This window comes from Apus apus, chromosome 3, assembly GCF_020740795.1.
Source record: "Apus apus isolate bApuApu2 chromosome 3, bApuApu2.pri.cur, whole genome shotgun sequence".
NCBI classification, from domain to species: domain Eukaryota; kingdom Metazoa; phylum Chordata; class Aves; order Apodiformes; family Apodidae; genus Apus; species Apus apus.
Genome location: NC_067284.1, coordinates 108,897,331 through 108,913,125, shown reverse-complemented (window position 1 = coordinate 108,913,125; position 15,795 = coordinate 108,897,331). Strand labels below are relative to the sequence as shown.

At 42.9% G+C, this 15,795-nt stretch overlaps 1 protein-coding gene across 7 annotated transcripts in view; it reads right to left on the bottom strand.

Annotated features, from left to right (window-relative positions):
* The window catches only part of RUNX2 (RUNX family transcription factor 2), a 148,429-nt gene that overhangs the window by 82,987 nt on the left and 49,647 nt on the right, over positions 1–15,795 (bottom strand). For 3 of the 7 annotated variants that reach the window (XM_051615112.1, XM_051615113.1, XM_051615114.1), the window contains one exon: positions 4,567–4,859. In XM_051615112.1, the coding sequence (XP_051471072.1) occupies positions 4,567–4,859 (293 nt within the window). Of the gene's footprint in view, positions 1–4,566; positions 4,876–15,795 lie in introns of those variants that run through there. The other 4 variants (XM_051615115.1, XM_051615118.1, XM_051615116.1 and 1 more) reach the window with 3 other exon arrangements.

Here is a 15,795-nt window from a genome sequence, read left to right as displayed (position 1 = left end):
AGCATGGGTTAGAAAAAAAGCTTTGCAAAACAAGTTTGAAACCCAATGAAATGCATATCATTTAGAGAATTTTAAAATGTAACTTTGCATGCCAAAAGACAGTTGGCAGAAACTTTGATTGGGTAATTTTATGCCATATATCAATCAAAATTATTTACATATTCTTAGAAGGAGGATTGTAAGTGCACTGTGAAATGAGTAAAGACTGTGTAAAAAAAAAAAAAAAGATTAAAAATTGCCACAGAACACAATCCTTATTTATTCTTTAAACACAAATATCTCTACTATTTCCAAATCTTCATTTTCCATATTGAACTACCTATGCATTTTAGTGATGAAAGGTAGATTTTGCTTCCTTTTCTTTTTTTTTTTCTTTTTTTTTTTAAGCTCAAGAAAGATACATGAAGTCAGATGAAGCCACATAATAAAACCAAACCAATTCTTACACGTTGAAAATAACGATGTATTTTTTGCGTAACACAATTCTTGTCTGGTTAGGCAACCTGTTTGCCCAGTTTCGGTCCAGTGGGGTTTGGACTGGCCAAAGTATGTAACCTAAAGCTGGAAGTTATAAGCAAGAAGCAAAACTACTGTGCAAACACAGGTACTAAAACTTTCTGCAGAGTAAAATGCTTGTTTCAACAACAAAGCCAGTGTCCGTGCTAAATAAATAGTTGGTTTCAGACATTGATATCTACCACTTCAACAGTTTTTCTTGTGAAACTTTGAATCCAACAGCCTCTGAATGTAAAATCTTCTGTATTGAGAACGCCTATTCCAGCAATTGCCAAAAAAGCATCTGATACTATGAAAAACATTTTAATGCTCTCTAACTTAAACCAGAATAACCGACTTGCACAACTTTTTGTTTCAAAATGTACATCTGGGCTGACAATTCATACAGCAGGTTTCAGCTTGAAGCTATTTAAAACAGCTGAGTTATAAACTCTGAAAATTGGAGTTTGGAGTAGAAATGCTGACAGACCCTCAACTACTGTGATGCTACTGGGGAGAGGTTTTAGACTTCACATCTCCTTTATTTTCCCCTGCCTTGAGGTCCACTAGGGCTCTTTGCTACTATCAGCATCATACAGAAACCACTTGTAACATCTAACGTGGCAATTCGGATCTTTATGGCTTTCAGTAAAAGCTCCCAGGCAGACACATAAACAGAAGGCCAAATTCTGATGACTTGACTCAAATCCAAGTACCGCTGGCTATTCAGATTAAGAAGTGAGTATAATCTGGACCCAGACACACAATATATACTTATTTTATGCTGGAATATCACTAGATAGAGCTATATTGATAGGTAGATGTCTAATACTCTTCCCCACAAAGCCAGTTTGCATTAACAATTCTATTAGTACACTCACCACGGACTCCCTCTCCAGTGCGTGTAAATATTAACACTTAAAATTAAAAACTAATACTACGCCAATATTATTTTTAAAAATTATAATCAAATCCAGCACTGTTTATGACATACTTCCTCTCCTGCATGTGATTTATATCTATTGTTTTAAATTAAAGCAGTTCTATGTCCATAATACTTTTTAACTAGACATCGCTGCGAGAGAATTATGACACACTTAACACACCACTCAAAACATTATCATCAACATACTATTTATTGCCAATAAAACTTCAAAAAGTGTGTTGTCTGTGAGCTATTTTACTTTCAAGTTACTCTTCAGTCGAGATTTCTATAGCCCAAATCTGTCTGTTTTTTTTTCCTTTTCAGAGATAATTCCCATTCCTTCCTATCACAGTCAAGTGTTGATACTTGCAGCTTCTTCAGTCTAAAAGTACTGGCCAACTGCACCCAAGTTACATTTGAAAAATGAAGGAAGGCTTTTAAAATGGTCAAAATTATTTCAACGCAGTTTCAAATTAATTTACCAGTAAATAAGGGTGTGTGTATCTTTGGCGTATTTTAAGCACACATCACACAGTGCACGTGAAAACATAGATGCACCCACAGCAGAAGGGGCAAGGGGCAATGGATACTCAGTAAACTGGTCCTATCTACACCTCCCTGCCAGCAACCAAATACAAGACTGAAATATAGGACATCTATAAATACAAATATATGAACACAAAAAGATTGGGAAATGCTCTAAACCTTTTTCTAGCCTTTTATCACATGGAAGCATTCTCATTGTAATAATGTTCTAAATACTTTAATATTTAGTTTAGATCTTCCCCTTATTCTAATGAGCTGCAACCGCATCCTTTGAATCGCTGTAAGGTAAGAGAAGGCTCAGACATTTCAAATGACAATTGCAATGCAAATAATGTAAAAGCTCTCGTGTCCCTTCTATAAAGAGTAACTATAATACCAGCTCAATCTAATAATCAATTAAATTATAATCACAGATTTCCAAAAGCTCCTCCTCCTTACCCCGCAGCCCCTGTGAATCAGAATCACCGTGGTCCACGCCTAGAGAGACTTTGAGTGCTACACCAAGTTACGAAAACAGAAGACACCCCATTTTCTGCCATTCCTACATGGTCCCATCATCGCAACCCACACAAGCAGGCCTCATGCAAAGGGCTCCACCGCAGCTCCAGGCTCTCCAGGCTGCCTGCCCCACACAATAGCACTACAGTCAACTCTAGTTTGCACTCCTATAACAATATCAAAGCAAAACTTCATCTTTATCACCAGTCATCTTAAGCTCTTGCTCATTTCACCACTTCTACTAGTTTTTGCCAGATGAACGTCCGTGAACGGACACAAGAACAAGGCAACGTTCTGGAAAAGCGCTGGGTGAGCCCGTTTCCAAACTCTTCTATATTTTGAGCTATTTCCAGGTGCATTATTTCTCCTGACAAGCTCCTCCAAGAACACCACACCCTGCCTCTGACCCCGCAATCCGCTTGGGCAGGTGCTGTGGGACACCTGAGCCATCACCCTGTCCCTACCAAAGGCCGTGGGAGAGAAAAAACACAGGGGCAACTATTGCTAGAGGAGGAAAAGGGCTCGCTTCACAGCACGCAATTATTGTTGTTAATACTACAGGTTTCTTTAGAAAAATCTTTTTCCTCTCATTCGCTCACAGCGGGGATGGAGACAGAAAATTAAAAGCACCATTCCGGTGCATATCGGGGTGATATTTATAATCTAACTGTGCGAGCCCCACCAAGGCGAGCGTCTTCTGGTCAAACACTTCCCCGCTTACCCACCAGGAAAAGCGAAGAGGTCCCATGTCCCCCCGTCAGGAGCCCTGTCCTCCCTTCCCAGATGCATCCCAGTCCCGGCTGCCTCTGGGGTAGAGGGGCAAAGCCTCATCTCCCACCCCAACGCCCCCATCTTGACCCTCGTGCCCCAGCAAGCAGCCCCCGGAACGCCTCAAAGCCAACCTAAATACCCCAGGCCCACCCCTGAGAACAAGGAGGGAAGGCAGGGGCACCCCCAGGGATGCATTATGGGGCTTCTCAGTGATGGGGGCACCCACTTTGCACCCCTACACTGAACTCCAGCAAACGGGTGAATCTCTTCCTCGGGAAGGGAAAGGTTTTTGTTTTTGTTTTGTTTTGTTTTAAAACAAAAACAAAAGAAACAAACAAAAACACCCCCCCACACACACAAAAAAACCCCAACCAAACCAAACAAACAAAAACCAGGATAAGGGTCTGTGAGGAGAAGGCGGTGTCTCTAGGGGTGCTGCAGGGGGACACACTCCGGCACTGCCCGGCGGGGATGGAGATAACGGGACTGTTCCCGGGGGTGCACGCTGTGCCGGCGGGGTGCGCGGAGGGAGGGAGGGGGGACACTGCAAGGGGAGGGGGGCACCGGAGCCGCTGCGAGGGTGAAGGGGGCAGCGCAGGCACGGTGAGGCGGGAGGGCAGAGCAGGCGGTACGGGAGGCACAAGGAGCACAGCGGGACAGGGGGAGCACAAGATGCTTTGCAGGACGGGGAGGTACGGGGAGGCACCGCGGGGGGTGCACAGGACGCAGTGGAGTGCGGTGGGGTCCAGGAGAGAGGGGGGGCACAGGAGGCTCTGCAGGAGAGAGGGGACGGAAGCTACTGCAGGACGAGGGGAGCTGTGAGACATCGCAGGACGGGGGGGTGCACAGGAGGCACTGCAGGACGGGGACGGAACACAGAAGCCACTGCAAGGCTTGGGGGGTGGGTACAGGAGGCATCGCAGGACTATGGAGGGGGGGGGAGGGCACAGGGGTCACAGCAGAAAGGGTGTGCAGGGAAGCCCCTGCAGGACACAAGGGGAGCAGGAGGTACTGCTGGGTGGGGGGCGGGGGACACACAGACACACGAAGCCACTGCAGGACACGGGGGGCATTGCGGAACTGAGGAAGGGGCACAGGAGGCACAGCAGGCCGGGAGGCAGAGGAGCCCCTGCGGGTCGCGGGGGGGGGGGGAGCACAGAAGCCCCTGCAGGACACGGGGCACAGGATTCATTGCAAGCGTGGCGGGGACACCGAAGCCCCTGCGGGTCAGGGGGGACACAGGCGGCTTTGCGGGAGGAAGCGCGGCGCCGGGAGAGGCAGCCCCGGGCAGCGGCGGCTGCCGGGGGGGGAGGGTGCGGGGGGTGTCTCACCTTGAATGCCACCGGGAGGGTCTTGTTGCAGCGCCAGTGCGAGGGCAGGACAGAGCAGAGGAAGTTGGGGCTGTCGGTGCGGACCAGCTCGGCGGGGTGGTCAGCGATGATCTCCACCATGGTGCGGTTATCGTGGGGGCGCAGCCTGGGCACGGCGGCCGCCGCTTCTTGCTGCTGCTGCTGCTGCTGCTGTTGCTGCTGCTGTTGGGCTACTACGACCGGGCTGACTTCGCTCATCTTGCCGGGCTGCAGGCTGCTGGAGGGGGGGCTGAACCTCCGGCTGGTGCTGGGATCTACGGGAATACGCATCACAACAGCCACAAGTTAGCGAATTGGGGGGCGGGGGGGGGGGGGGGGGGGGGGGAGCGGTAGGGGGATCCCACGAGGAGGCGTGTAGCGGGGGGTGGGGGTTGTCAAAAAAAAAGAAAAAAAAAGGCGAAAAAAGGGGTGAATGAAAAAGTGGAGGGGTGAGGATAAGGAGCAAAAAAAGCAAATCAGGAAGAAAAAAAAAATCAAAAACAAAACAACAACAACAATGAAAAAAAGCAAAACCCAGGAGCGGATTAAAGGCACGATTAAAAAAAAAAATAAAATCTCAGTCTGTTTTTGTTTGGGTTTGGTTTTTTTTTTGGTAAAAAAAAGACGGGGCAGGGGGCGATGCCAGTCGGGGGGGCGTCTGCAGCCTGGAGCAGCGAGGAGACAGAGTCTGGCTGTGAGGTCCCGGGCTGCCCCTCTCAGCAAAGCCCGGCTGGAAACTGCATGGTCCCGGCTTCTGCCCAGCTGCAAAACGCTGCTGCTGCTGCTTCTCCTCCTCCTCCTTCCTTCCTTCCTTCTTGCACAGTCTCTCTGCTCTTTTCCCTCCTTCTAGCCACCGCTTCTTCCCTCAAGTGCTTGATTTTCTTTCCTTTTTCTTCCCCTCCCTCCCCGTCCTCTTTTTCCTTTTCGGATTTTTCAAAAGGTTTGTCTCGGGAGAAGTAAAACTGGCTGCTGGTTCAGCTTCCCGGGCTGCTGCTGTTGGCGGCCGCCAGAAGAGAGGAGCGTAACTCTCAGCCCCGGAGAGGGGGTGTTCAGGGGAATGTCCCGATTTCCTACGAAGAAATCTTCCTTCTCCGGACAGAAAAAAAAAAAAAAAAAGAGAAAAAAAAAAAAGTAAAAGAAATGGAGCAAACAAAAAGTCTCGCTGGGACAGAGGCGAGGAGCTGCTGGGCTCCCCCCGCTTATTGCCTTTGGCTTCAGGAAGCGGAGGGAAAGCGGTAGCTCGGGAAGGGGATTGGGAAAAGTGATTCCCCCCCCCCCCAAAAAAAAAAAAAAAAAAAAAAAAAAGGCACTCCCGAAGCGATTTCGGCGTGGAAATAATGTCACTGGTGGTGTTGGGGTGCGGAGGAAAGTCACAGGACTAATAATTAAAAGACAGAATTTAGCCGGTTCCTTTGGGAGGCTTAGGACTTAAGGAAAGTTGAACTTTCGGATTCCAAGGAAAAAAAAAGCGGGGAGCATAGTTGGAGGGGAAAAAAAAAAACAAACAATGAAGCCAAACACCCCAAAACACCCCTCCTTAGGCTGATTTCTAAAATATGACCAAGTAAATTCTGGGAAAAGGCAGCCTCGGTGCGGTCCGGTCCTTTTAATTAAGTCGCTGCTGGATCCAAGTCTGTTGAGTTGAAGAGGCTAACAAAAATATCTTTTTTTTTTTTTCCCGCCCTTGATGAACAACAACAGCAAAAAAATCATTAAAATGTCGGTTTGCTTGAGTTATTTTTCTTTCTGAAAAATCGGGTTTAAAAAAAAAAAAAAAAAAAAAAAGGCAACGAAAACCAACAAACTTCTTTTGGGTCCCAAGAAGTTGAGGTCGGGGAAGATGAAGGAGCCGAAAAACAAACCGCCAGTTTTTTTGTCCTGAATGTGGTTTTTGGAGGCTGGGATTTCTAATGATTAGGTTTTTGTGGTTTATATATACAGGACTCTCTGGCTAAGGCGATCATTATGCTGATGAGAGTCAGCAGCACGTGGTGCTTCAGTCCTCAGACTTCTGCAGCCTTCAAAATAAATAAAACAATGTGCATCCCCCACAGGAGGAGAAACTTCGCTTTAAGTCGCTCTCACCCACGGGGAGGGGAACGGGGACGAGGAAGGGTGGGGGGGGAGCAGGAGACGGTCTCCGATCTCCACTTCTCTCCGGGTTTTTTCCATTAACACTTTAGGCTTATTTAAAAAAAAAAAAAAAGGCATGAAAATTCTTGCTTGAAAAAAAAAAAAAAAAAAAGTAATAATAATCTGGTGCCAAAGGTTGGTGTTTTGTTTTTTTTTTTTTTCCTAAGTCTCCGGTAGTCTAAAGCCTAAACCATTTCCTTGAATGAATGAAAGCTATAAAACCCCCCTCAGACTATTAAGGTAAAGGGAGTCTGGTTTGTTTTCGCCCTTTAAAAAAAAAAAAAAGAAAAAGAAAAAGAAAAAAAAAAAAAAGAAAAAAAGGCAGATCTTATTAAAAACAATTTACATACCCAATAGTAAAAAAGTGTAAACGCCTCCCCGCGCAGATAACAACCTATCACAACCCTCCCTCTAATTTCTAAGGCTTTACTTCGACTTGCCACTTCCACCTTCTTGTAAAAAGTCGGCGCTGCGTGTGTGCTCCTTGCTCGCCGCCTGTGTGTGACTCGGGGCGGTGTGTGTCTGTCTGTCTGTGCTTGGTGGGGTGTGTGTGGGGGGGAGATGTGTCCTTTTTATGCAGCCTTTACAAACCTTAAGTCCAGCACCCTGGCCCAGCAGAAACGCCAGGTCTGTCCTGCCTGCCTCCCCCCGCACGGGAAGCACGGCCAAGCAGCCCCGCAGCCCCCACGCACACGGGCACGGGGTGGTTGGGGTGAGGGGTGAAGAGACGCTCCTGGGACTGTTTCCGCGTCCCGCGGAGCCTCCGCCGGCCCGGGCGGCAGCGCTGCCCACCGCGCACCCCCCGGCCGCCTTCCTGCCTCCTTCCCTCCCCACATTTCTGCCCCTCCAGGAGAGCAAAACCTCCGGCTCTGCACGCCGGGAAGGTGCCTGCAAAGGCAGCGGCCGGGCTGCAGCGCTGCTCCTTCCGTTGCTGAGTTGAAAGAAGAATAAGAAAAGATCTGATGTTCGGTCACAGGGGAGAGCTCTCGCTCCGCGCACCGCGGCTGCCGCCTCCGCTCCGCTCCGCGCCCGGCACCGGCCTCCGCCGTTACTCAGCTCCTCCTCGGTCTTTCCCACGGTTAACGTGGGCAGTCACAGCCCCTGACCCACTGCCTCCCAGCGATCTGTGGCCTCTTTTTTTTTTCTCTTTTTTTTTTTTCTTTTTTTCCCCCTTTCCTCCCCCCCCCCCCCTTTTTTTTGTCTATTTTTCCCCCCTTTCCCTGCTCACCCCGCATATTTTCTCTACTCCTGGTCCTGTTGCAGCGACTGTGGAAGTTTTGTATCTCGTTGTGAAAACGCAATCGCTGTGGATAACACCGCAAACCCCTCCTGGACGTGTCCCACTTCCCCAACAACCACAGGGATCTGCTTTTCCCCAGAAGTGGCCACAGGGATTTCTAAAAGAGAATTACTTCTCACCTACAGGGACTAGGATATTCAAAGCTCTGGTTTGCTAGAGTTGCAATACAGAAAATGTATTTTTTCGTAATTATTTTGGCAAAATATTTATGACCATAGGTTTTTTGGCTTTCCCCCCTCCTTTGGTCAGAAGGGAAATACATTCTAAAGGTGCTAGAAAAAAGCCAAGAGGTTGTCTTATACCCAAGTAATATGTAAGTCTGACAATCATAATTAATTTCAAACGAGATGATACATTTCCACTTTTAATTAGTCCCACTAAAAATTTTACAATCTCCTCTTGCCTTACTAAAATAAAATAAAAAGTTAATCAGGATAAACCCAAGTTTTTGGAAGCTACCAGTTTAAGGTCAGTTAAAATAGTCCGTGGTTATTTATAATGTCGAAAGAAAATTTTCCACTGAACGCCCTAACAAAGTTTCAGGTATCTGGCACAGCTGACTTTCAGTCTCTGTGCAAAAATATCTTTCTGCTGAACATTTACACATTTAACAGGAACTTACTACAGCTTGGAACAGATCACAACTCGGAGCGCTAGGATTTTATTTAAATGGTTAACTGACAAATTAATAAAAGTACCAGTAATGTTTATGGACCTGCATAAAAACCTGGATGGCATTTTTCAGAAATAATAATTTATGTTCCAGTATATAGGATCTGGAACGTTGGCTTGGATTTGGCTGAAATGGAGAGCAACCCTGCTGCTCGGCTTTCCCCAGGTTTTATTTCAGAACTTCTCGGAATTTTAGCACTGGTTGCAAAATGGGGCATATTTTAAGATGTTAGAGAATTGCAGGAGGTTAGTGAAAAAATGCGCTTGCACGGCAAATTGTATCTTAACAAACACCTTCGGATCCCCTTTCTAAAACAGGATTTTCATGAGTATGGCTTCGTTTGCTGCAATTTCAATTGTCTTCTAGCTTTTTAACTTTTGACTTCGTTGTGAAGACAGCCAGAATTATATTGCTTTTAGACAAAAAAGGTATTTTTTTTTAAGAGGACTGAGTTTGTTTACCATTGCATTTCTAAAACATGGGCCCAGCAGACTCCTGGTGCAAGCATCGTATCCTCAAGATGAAAAATAATTGTCAAATTTGAAAGATTCTAATCTGGATGATGTTCCCTAAACAAGTAGTTTTGATGCCAGTTTATTGGGCTGGAATGTGCTGTGAATACGAGCAATACAGAATTTATTTTTAGCTTCTCTATATATGTAAATAACCTTTGTGAAACGGGAATAAATGAATGGGTTCACAGAGTTTGTTATTGTATTGGATATTTTTAGTCAGAGTGACTACAGCAATGTCAGCAATTATTACTATAGTTAAGAGTTTGCCAATAGTCTCTTTCCAACAGCTATCTTCCCAAACTTTTTTATTCGCTCATGAAAATATGCATCAAGCCAAAGTGTGTGAACTTAAGTCAGCTTAATGGTAAAGAAGGTTTTGCCCAAATTTCCATTCATTTCAGTAGGGGCAAGATAAGCTCTAGTGTCTCTTGGCAGCTCTTTACTTTCGCTTTGATTCAATTGATTGTTTGCCCAGCTATTCTTTGCTTTTTTCTTAAGTATGACAAGTATTAACTCTAGATTTGCATGTTATTTGGTCTGTTAAGTAGGCATGTGGAAATGAGTTCTGTAGCTACAGCACTCGTAGTCAGACTATGGGCTACTGTGGTTTGATTAACTGCTGTGTCCCTGCTCCATTGATTTAAGGCCCAGATAAAAGAACATTCTTTGTATCCTAAAATTAGTGAAATGCATTTAATATTTCAGCACCATGCACTCTTTTTTTAGTGTTTATGGTCCCTGATACAAACATAAGCATAAATGTTTGAAAGACAGGCTAGAAAATTATTAAATAATTTAGAAAATCTATATCTTGAGATCATTAGTTTTTCCCACAGTATCTTCAGTAGGAAGTGAGGACAGAGAGCTGAGACTCTTGCACTCTGTCTCAGGATTTGATGCTAACTTACTCTGTGACCTTGGACAAGCCTTTTAGCAAGTTTGCCTTCAGTATAAACTGGGGTACTACTACCATATATACCTTTTGAGATATAAAAATATGTGCTAAGTTCACAGAAATCCAAGGATTAGCAGGGCTGTGCATCTGTAAAGCATACCAATAATAACGGGAGAAAAATTCTAACAGCTGGTAAGAAACCTGCCATGTCACCTCTGAAAAACTGTTGGCTTTTCCACGGCATACAGGGAAACACGCATCATGCAAATAACAAAGTAAATAGTTACTGCTTCAGATTTTTTTTTTTTTTAATTATTTATTTTCTTCTTCTCTAATAAGGATGGACTGCAATCCTAGGTCTCTGTCCTACTGTAGGGTTCTCCTGTTTCCTTCCCAGTCTGTGACCTCTTAGCCCCATTGGAATTGTCTATATTTCAATTAAGTTTAAAGCAGCAAATGCCTGTGTCATCACTGTGAAGGAAAGAAATGTGAGGCTACTTGTCATCTTATGGCAGTGTTTGAAAGAGAAAGTATGGCTTGTGTTTTTGGGCAGTAAAAACCTGAATTGTAGTATGAATAGAAAAAAGTTTCATCTGTTTTTTTCAAGTAAATAATTAATTTATAATTTTTTTTTTTGCTTGCAACATGCCGATTAAAAATGAACTGTTTGGGTCCTCAGAATTAGGGCCAAATTGTTTTTTTATGGCAAGATTGACTTTGTTCCTTTCCATTAATCCTCCTCCCAGCTTCTGTTTAACTAATTGCAGAATGAGGAAAAAGGAATTTATTTTTTTCCTTGAATGATTTCAGACAAAATCAGCATATTATTTTAGAGATAAAAAGGCTAAAAATGAGAGCTTAATTTATTTTTTATTTCCTTTTTTTTTTTTTTTTTCTTTCAGCATATATAAAAGCAGCATGAGCCAGAAACTTCATGGTTAGTTTTTCTGTTGACCTCAATGAAAACTGGTTCCCTTGACGAACTGTGGTGAAAGTGGGTGGTATAACTGGTTGTAATTAAAAAGGATTTATACATTTGGAACCTTGCAGAGTCCCTAAATTTTGCATGCTGGTTTTTAAGAGACTAATGAAGTGCACTCTGGCCAGATACAAGCTCCATAAAGCTCACACAGAAGATCCTACAAGATGTAAGTCACTCTTGAGTTGGAGAGGTGGTTTTTAAGGCTCCCAACCACAAGCACATCACCAGATCCTTTCTCTCTGTGTTGCAATGGTGAGGATTCCCACTGCGAATCTATTCTCAATAGTATGAATGGCAGAAATAATTTTTAGACAGATTCTTTGTTAATAAAATGAGTTTTCAAACTGGAGCAATAGAAGAACACCAAATAGTGAAGACTTGTTCTAAACTGAATGAAAAAAATACAACTGGGAAAGAGGTGGTACAGTCTACAGGAGTGTAACTGAAGAAGAAAGCATATGGTAATAGTAAATGTAGAGAAAACATAATAGACAGAGCAAACCAAATCTTTGAGGATCTATAAAAATTAGTCTATTTTTGTGCTTTCTTTCCTGCAGATTCACTCAAGTGATGAACTAAGGCCAGTCAGGCCAGACCAAAGGATCAAGAACATAATAATATTTACAGTATGACATAATTTAATCCTGAAAATGCTGAGCATCCTGGTCACATTTTTGTGTATGGATCTGTGCCCCAAACTAGGTGTGGCCTCAAGAACTTGGATGTGTGGGGAATAACATGGCATCAATCGACTGTTGTGGAATTGGCAGCCTAGTGACAGGAGACAACAACATCAGCTCAGAAACAAGCCATAAGAGCAGGTGACAAAACGTTAGGCATCACAGGGATGGTTCTCTCTAGTAATAAAAGACAAAGATCTGGCAGAAGAAGTATCAGAGGTGAAGCTGCCAGCAGAATCTGCAGTTAAGCTTGTCTACCACTTTCCAGTATAAGACCTTGTTTTCACTCACTTAACGTTGCCAGTTTTTAACTGTTCAGGATGAGCTTTTCAATGCCGAGCCTGCCTCAAGCCGAGTTTTTTGGAAACTTCCAGCAGAAAAACTTCTGCTGCTTCTAAGATTGGCATGAAGAGAAAACACATTGTTTCACAACAGTTTAAAATTTCTTAGAATCATCCCGGTATCTATTTCAGAGCCGAGATGGGAAGTTTTACTAAGTAGGAGTGGAATAAGGAGGAAAAATCAGATAAGTTCCTTTTGTTGCCCTTGACCAAAAGGATCCACCCAAACTTGGCCGAGTTAGAAGTTGCTGAAACTTGTTGAGGTTTTTCTTGCGCGTGCTCAGTACAGATGGGAGTAGTTGGCAGCTTAATTTTGCAAGGCCTTCATAGCAGCACCGGGCTTGCTAGACTGGATTGGATCTGTAGTCAGTTTAGCCTGACATTAGGCTGCACTAGATGTTTTAGAGGAAAGGATAAGAAACCCTCGAGTCAGCAGACAGATACGGGATCTATTCCTCCTTTAAGGTCTTGTCCTATTTAATAGTAGCTTATAAAATATGACCAGAATGACTGTCAGCAGTTCAGTTTTAAATTGTGTCTTTTAGAAGTCTATAATTCAACCATAAAAATTCCTTCCAGGCTGAAATCTGGCTTATACTCTCAGTTCAGAAGTCAAAATTCTCTACGGATTTTTTTAAATAGTCTGTTTTGAAGTGACAGAAAAGAAAAAAAAAATCCGTGTACAAATTCTGGGCATTTCTTTCATAACACACTTCATAATTCAGTTATGATAAGTATGATAAGTTTTAAATTATTTATTTCAAATGCTGGTCAGGCCCTAGAAGGAACATGGGTAATTAAAATCTTCACCATTAACACGAGATATTCTGATGTGAATAATTCTCTGACCTTGGGATATTAGGAGCTTATGTGATTTAATACCGAAACCTGTTATTCTAGTTTATCTTATAAATATTTAGATAATTTATTAAATGTATACATATTGAAAAGTAAGGGAGAAATTCTTCTGTCCTTTCATGGCAAAACTCATCATGAATTCAGTCTGATTTTTCCTAATTTGAGTACAAGAAGGAAAGCATAATCTGGAAGTATCCAGGAGGAACAAGTAAGAAGTCCTTAGAGGGGGCAAAGCAGATGCCAAACCTTTCTTGGAAGACCACAGCAGCTCTCATTACTACCAAGCTTCACTTTGTAGTGGAGAAGATAGAGCAGCTCTTCCCATCCTTGGAATGCTTTCAAACATACTGTGCTTGGCACCCTGAGGTTAGTGTGATTTTCGAGCAGATAAAAGCCCATTACATGAAAAGGCAGATCCCACCCTCTTCTTTCTTTCTTTTTTCTTTTTTCTTTTTTTTTTAAAAAATAAATAAATTCCCCCTTGGTAAGAAAGAAAAGCCTTTTTCTGGCTTCAGTTCCACTGATTTCAATGGGAGCCTTCATGGAATGAGGTGCTACTTCATGTAAGAGCAGCAGAGGCAGCCTTTAGGTGACTCGCTACTTCAGGTTCTGCTCCTTATCCGTTCACATTTCTATGTCTAAATGCCCAACTTGCTGAAGAATATGTGAAGTCTTTCAGCACTTTGTTTCCACTCCATTTTAAAGAGGTAGAGTATTTCATTTTTCTAGGCATGAGAAAACCATCTTCCACTGTTTTTGACAATTGAACACGGACTCAAGGAATCAGAGGAAATCTCTATTTACGAAACACCACATGTAGATTACCACTGATAGTTTTTCTAAGGAAATTTATGACCTGTGTCAAGTAAATAAACTCCCTTTTTGGTAAAGATTCTGCAAGCCAATCATTCATGCTTGCTTAGAGACCTTACTGTTCGTGTTGCTTTTATGTGGAAGGCTACAGTAAGGGGTGATGTTATGTCTCAAACAGACAGTTGGCAGCTCCAGGAAAAAAAAGAAAAAAGAAAAAAAGAAGCAATTCCTGACATTACTTATCATGAGATTCTTGCTAGATTATGGCACATTCACTCTGATTCAGGAAAGAAAGAAAAGGTAATGATAGGACAATTATAATTCTTGTAACTAATATGTTACCTTCGTGCACGCACTTGCTTGCCTAGCTACATTTACTGGCAAGTTATGGTGTTTTACACATCTGAAATAAACAGAGAGCTCTCAGTATGTTGAAAATGTTTAGCAAGTCTGAAAGTTGTTTGCTTTGTATCTCAGAGTAAATGAGAATGGGACAGGCAATTTTCTTCTCCTGGCTTCCCATCCTTTACTTCTTTCATTATGCTCTTTCCCTACTCCCCTTCTTTTCCCAGTTTTATGCTTTGGATCCAACAGAGATATAACTGTTTAAGGCAATAATGAAAATTAAGTGAGAAGTAGGAATTATAGCAAGAGCATGTATACCATGTTTTCAGAAGTATTAAAGTGTTTCTTATGCACGGGTAGCTCAGTGGCTTTCAGTGGTACCCATCCTGATTTAAGTGGTGTGAAAGGAGAACTGGCCTGTTACTATCTGTTAATTCTACTGTAATATGTGACTCATCAATATAACCTTTAGTAAATACTATTCTACCCATGAGAGTATTCCGAATTTAAAACAAGTGCCTTTCAGAGTGATGATTCCATGTCCTTAACTCACCCCCTTGTACCTCAGCACATACTTTATGCAAGGTCACTGGGACTTTGCCCTCTCTAGGAGAATGATCTGGTTTTGACGAGGGGTGTGAAAAGTAGTTTTCCACCCTCAGATCCACTGAAGTAGTAGTTGAAATGCTAGTAGCAGAAATGGTTGCCTCAGTGATGCAGACAAGGTAACGTTAGTTCATTGCTTACTGTAGCAAATCGTGCCTTGCGGAGGGCCCGTGGGACAATGTGCCTGAATAAGACAAACAGGATTTTTCTCAGAGTGTATAGAAGAATTTGCTGCAAAAGGTGTTGACCTCCACCGACTTTGTCCACGCTGTTAAGAGCAGTTGTTTTCAACACTGCTCCAAGATGTGCAGGGAGTGGGCGGGCATTTTGACAACAGTTGTCAAAAACACATCATTTGTCTGGGGTAGGTGCATGCTTACTGAAATATCGATGCTATAAAAGGCACAATTCAGTAAAGTGGGGATAATGTAGAGTCTGCAGCATCAGCAGGGACTGAGACGCTTGCAGGATGTCAGAGGATGAAGAGGATTTTTAATACATTGTCTCTTATTATCTACATAAATATAGTATGCAAGGCCACAGGTCAAAACTGGATGATTTTTAATGTTATGCAGTCTCATTTAAAGAAAAGTTGACTTGGATAGAACAGTCAATGGAAGAAAATATCCATGTTATAAGCAAGTAATCAACACTCTCATTGCATGAAGCTGATGACATCATGCATAACACTGAATCTTGCAGCCCCTTTATAAGCTATGTGCTTTTCTGTGCTCTTACATGAAAAAGCACAAGAAACTATTTTGCCAAACCAGACTGGACCTCTACTGGTATTTCTGCTTCTTAGATGTTCATTAATAATTGACTATTGAAGCATAATGAAATAAGTGGATTGTAACAGTTTTCCTATGGTATTTATTTCTGCAATTTTGCAAAGAACAAGCTAGTATATGAGGAAGGAAACTGAAGTTATTTTCAAACTGATAAAAGAAGAAGCTATATGGAAGAACTTCTAATTGACCTTTGCAATGAATGCAAAAAAAATAATATTATTTTGGTGACTACTAGAACAACATTTTTAGAAGGATTAGTGTTTATTCTGTCGGTCTATC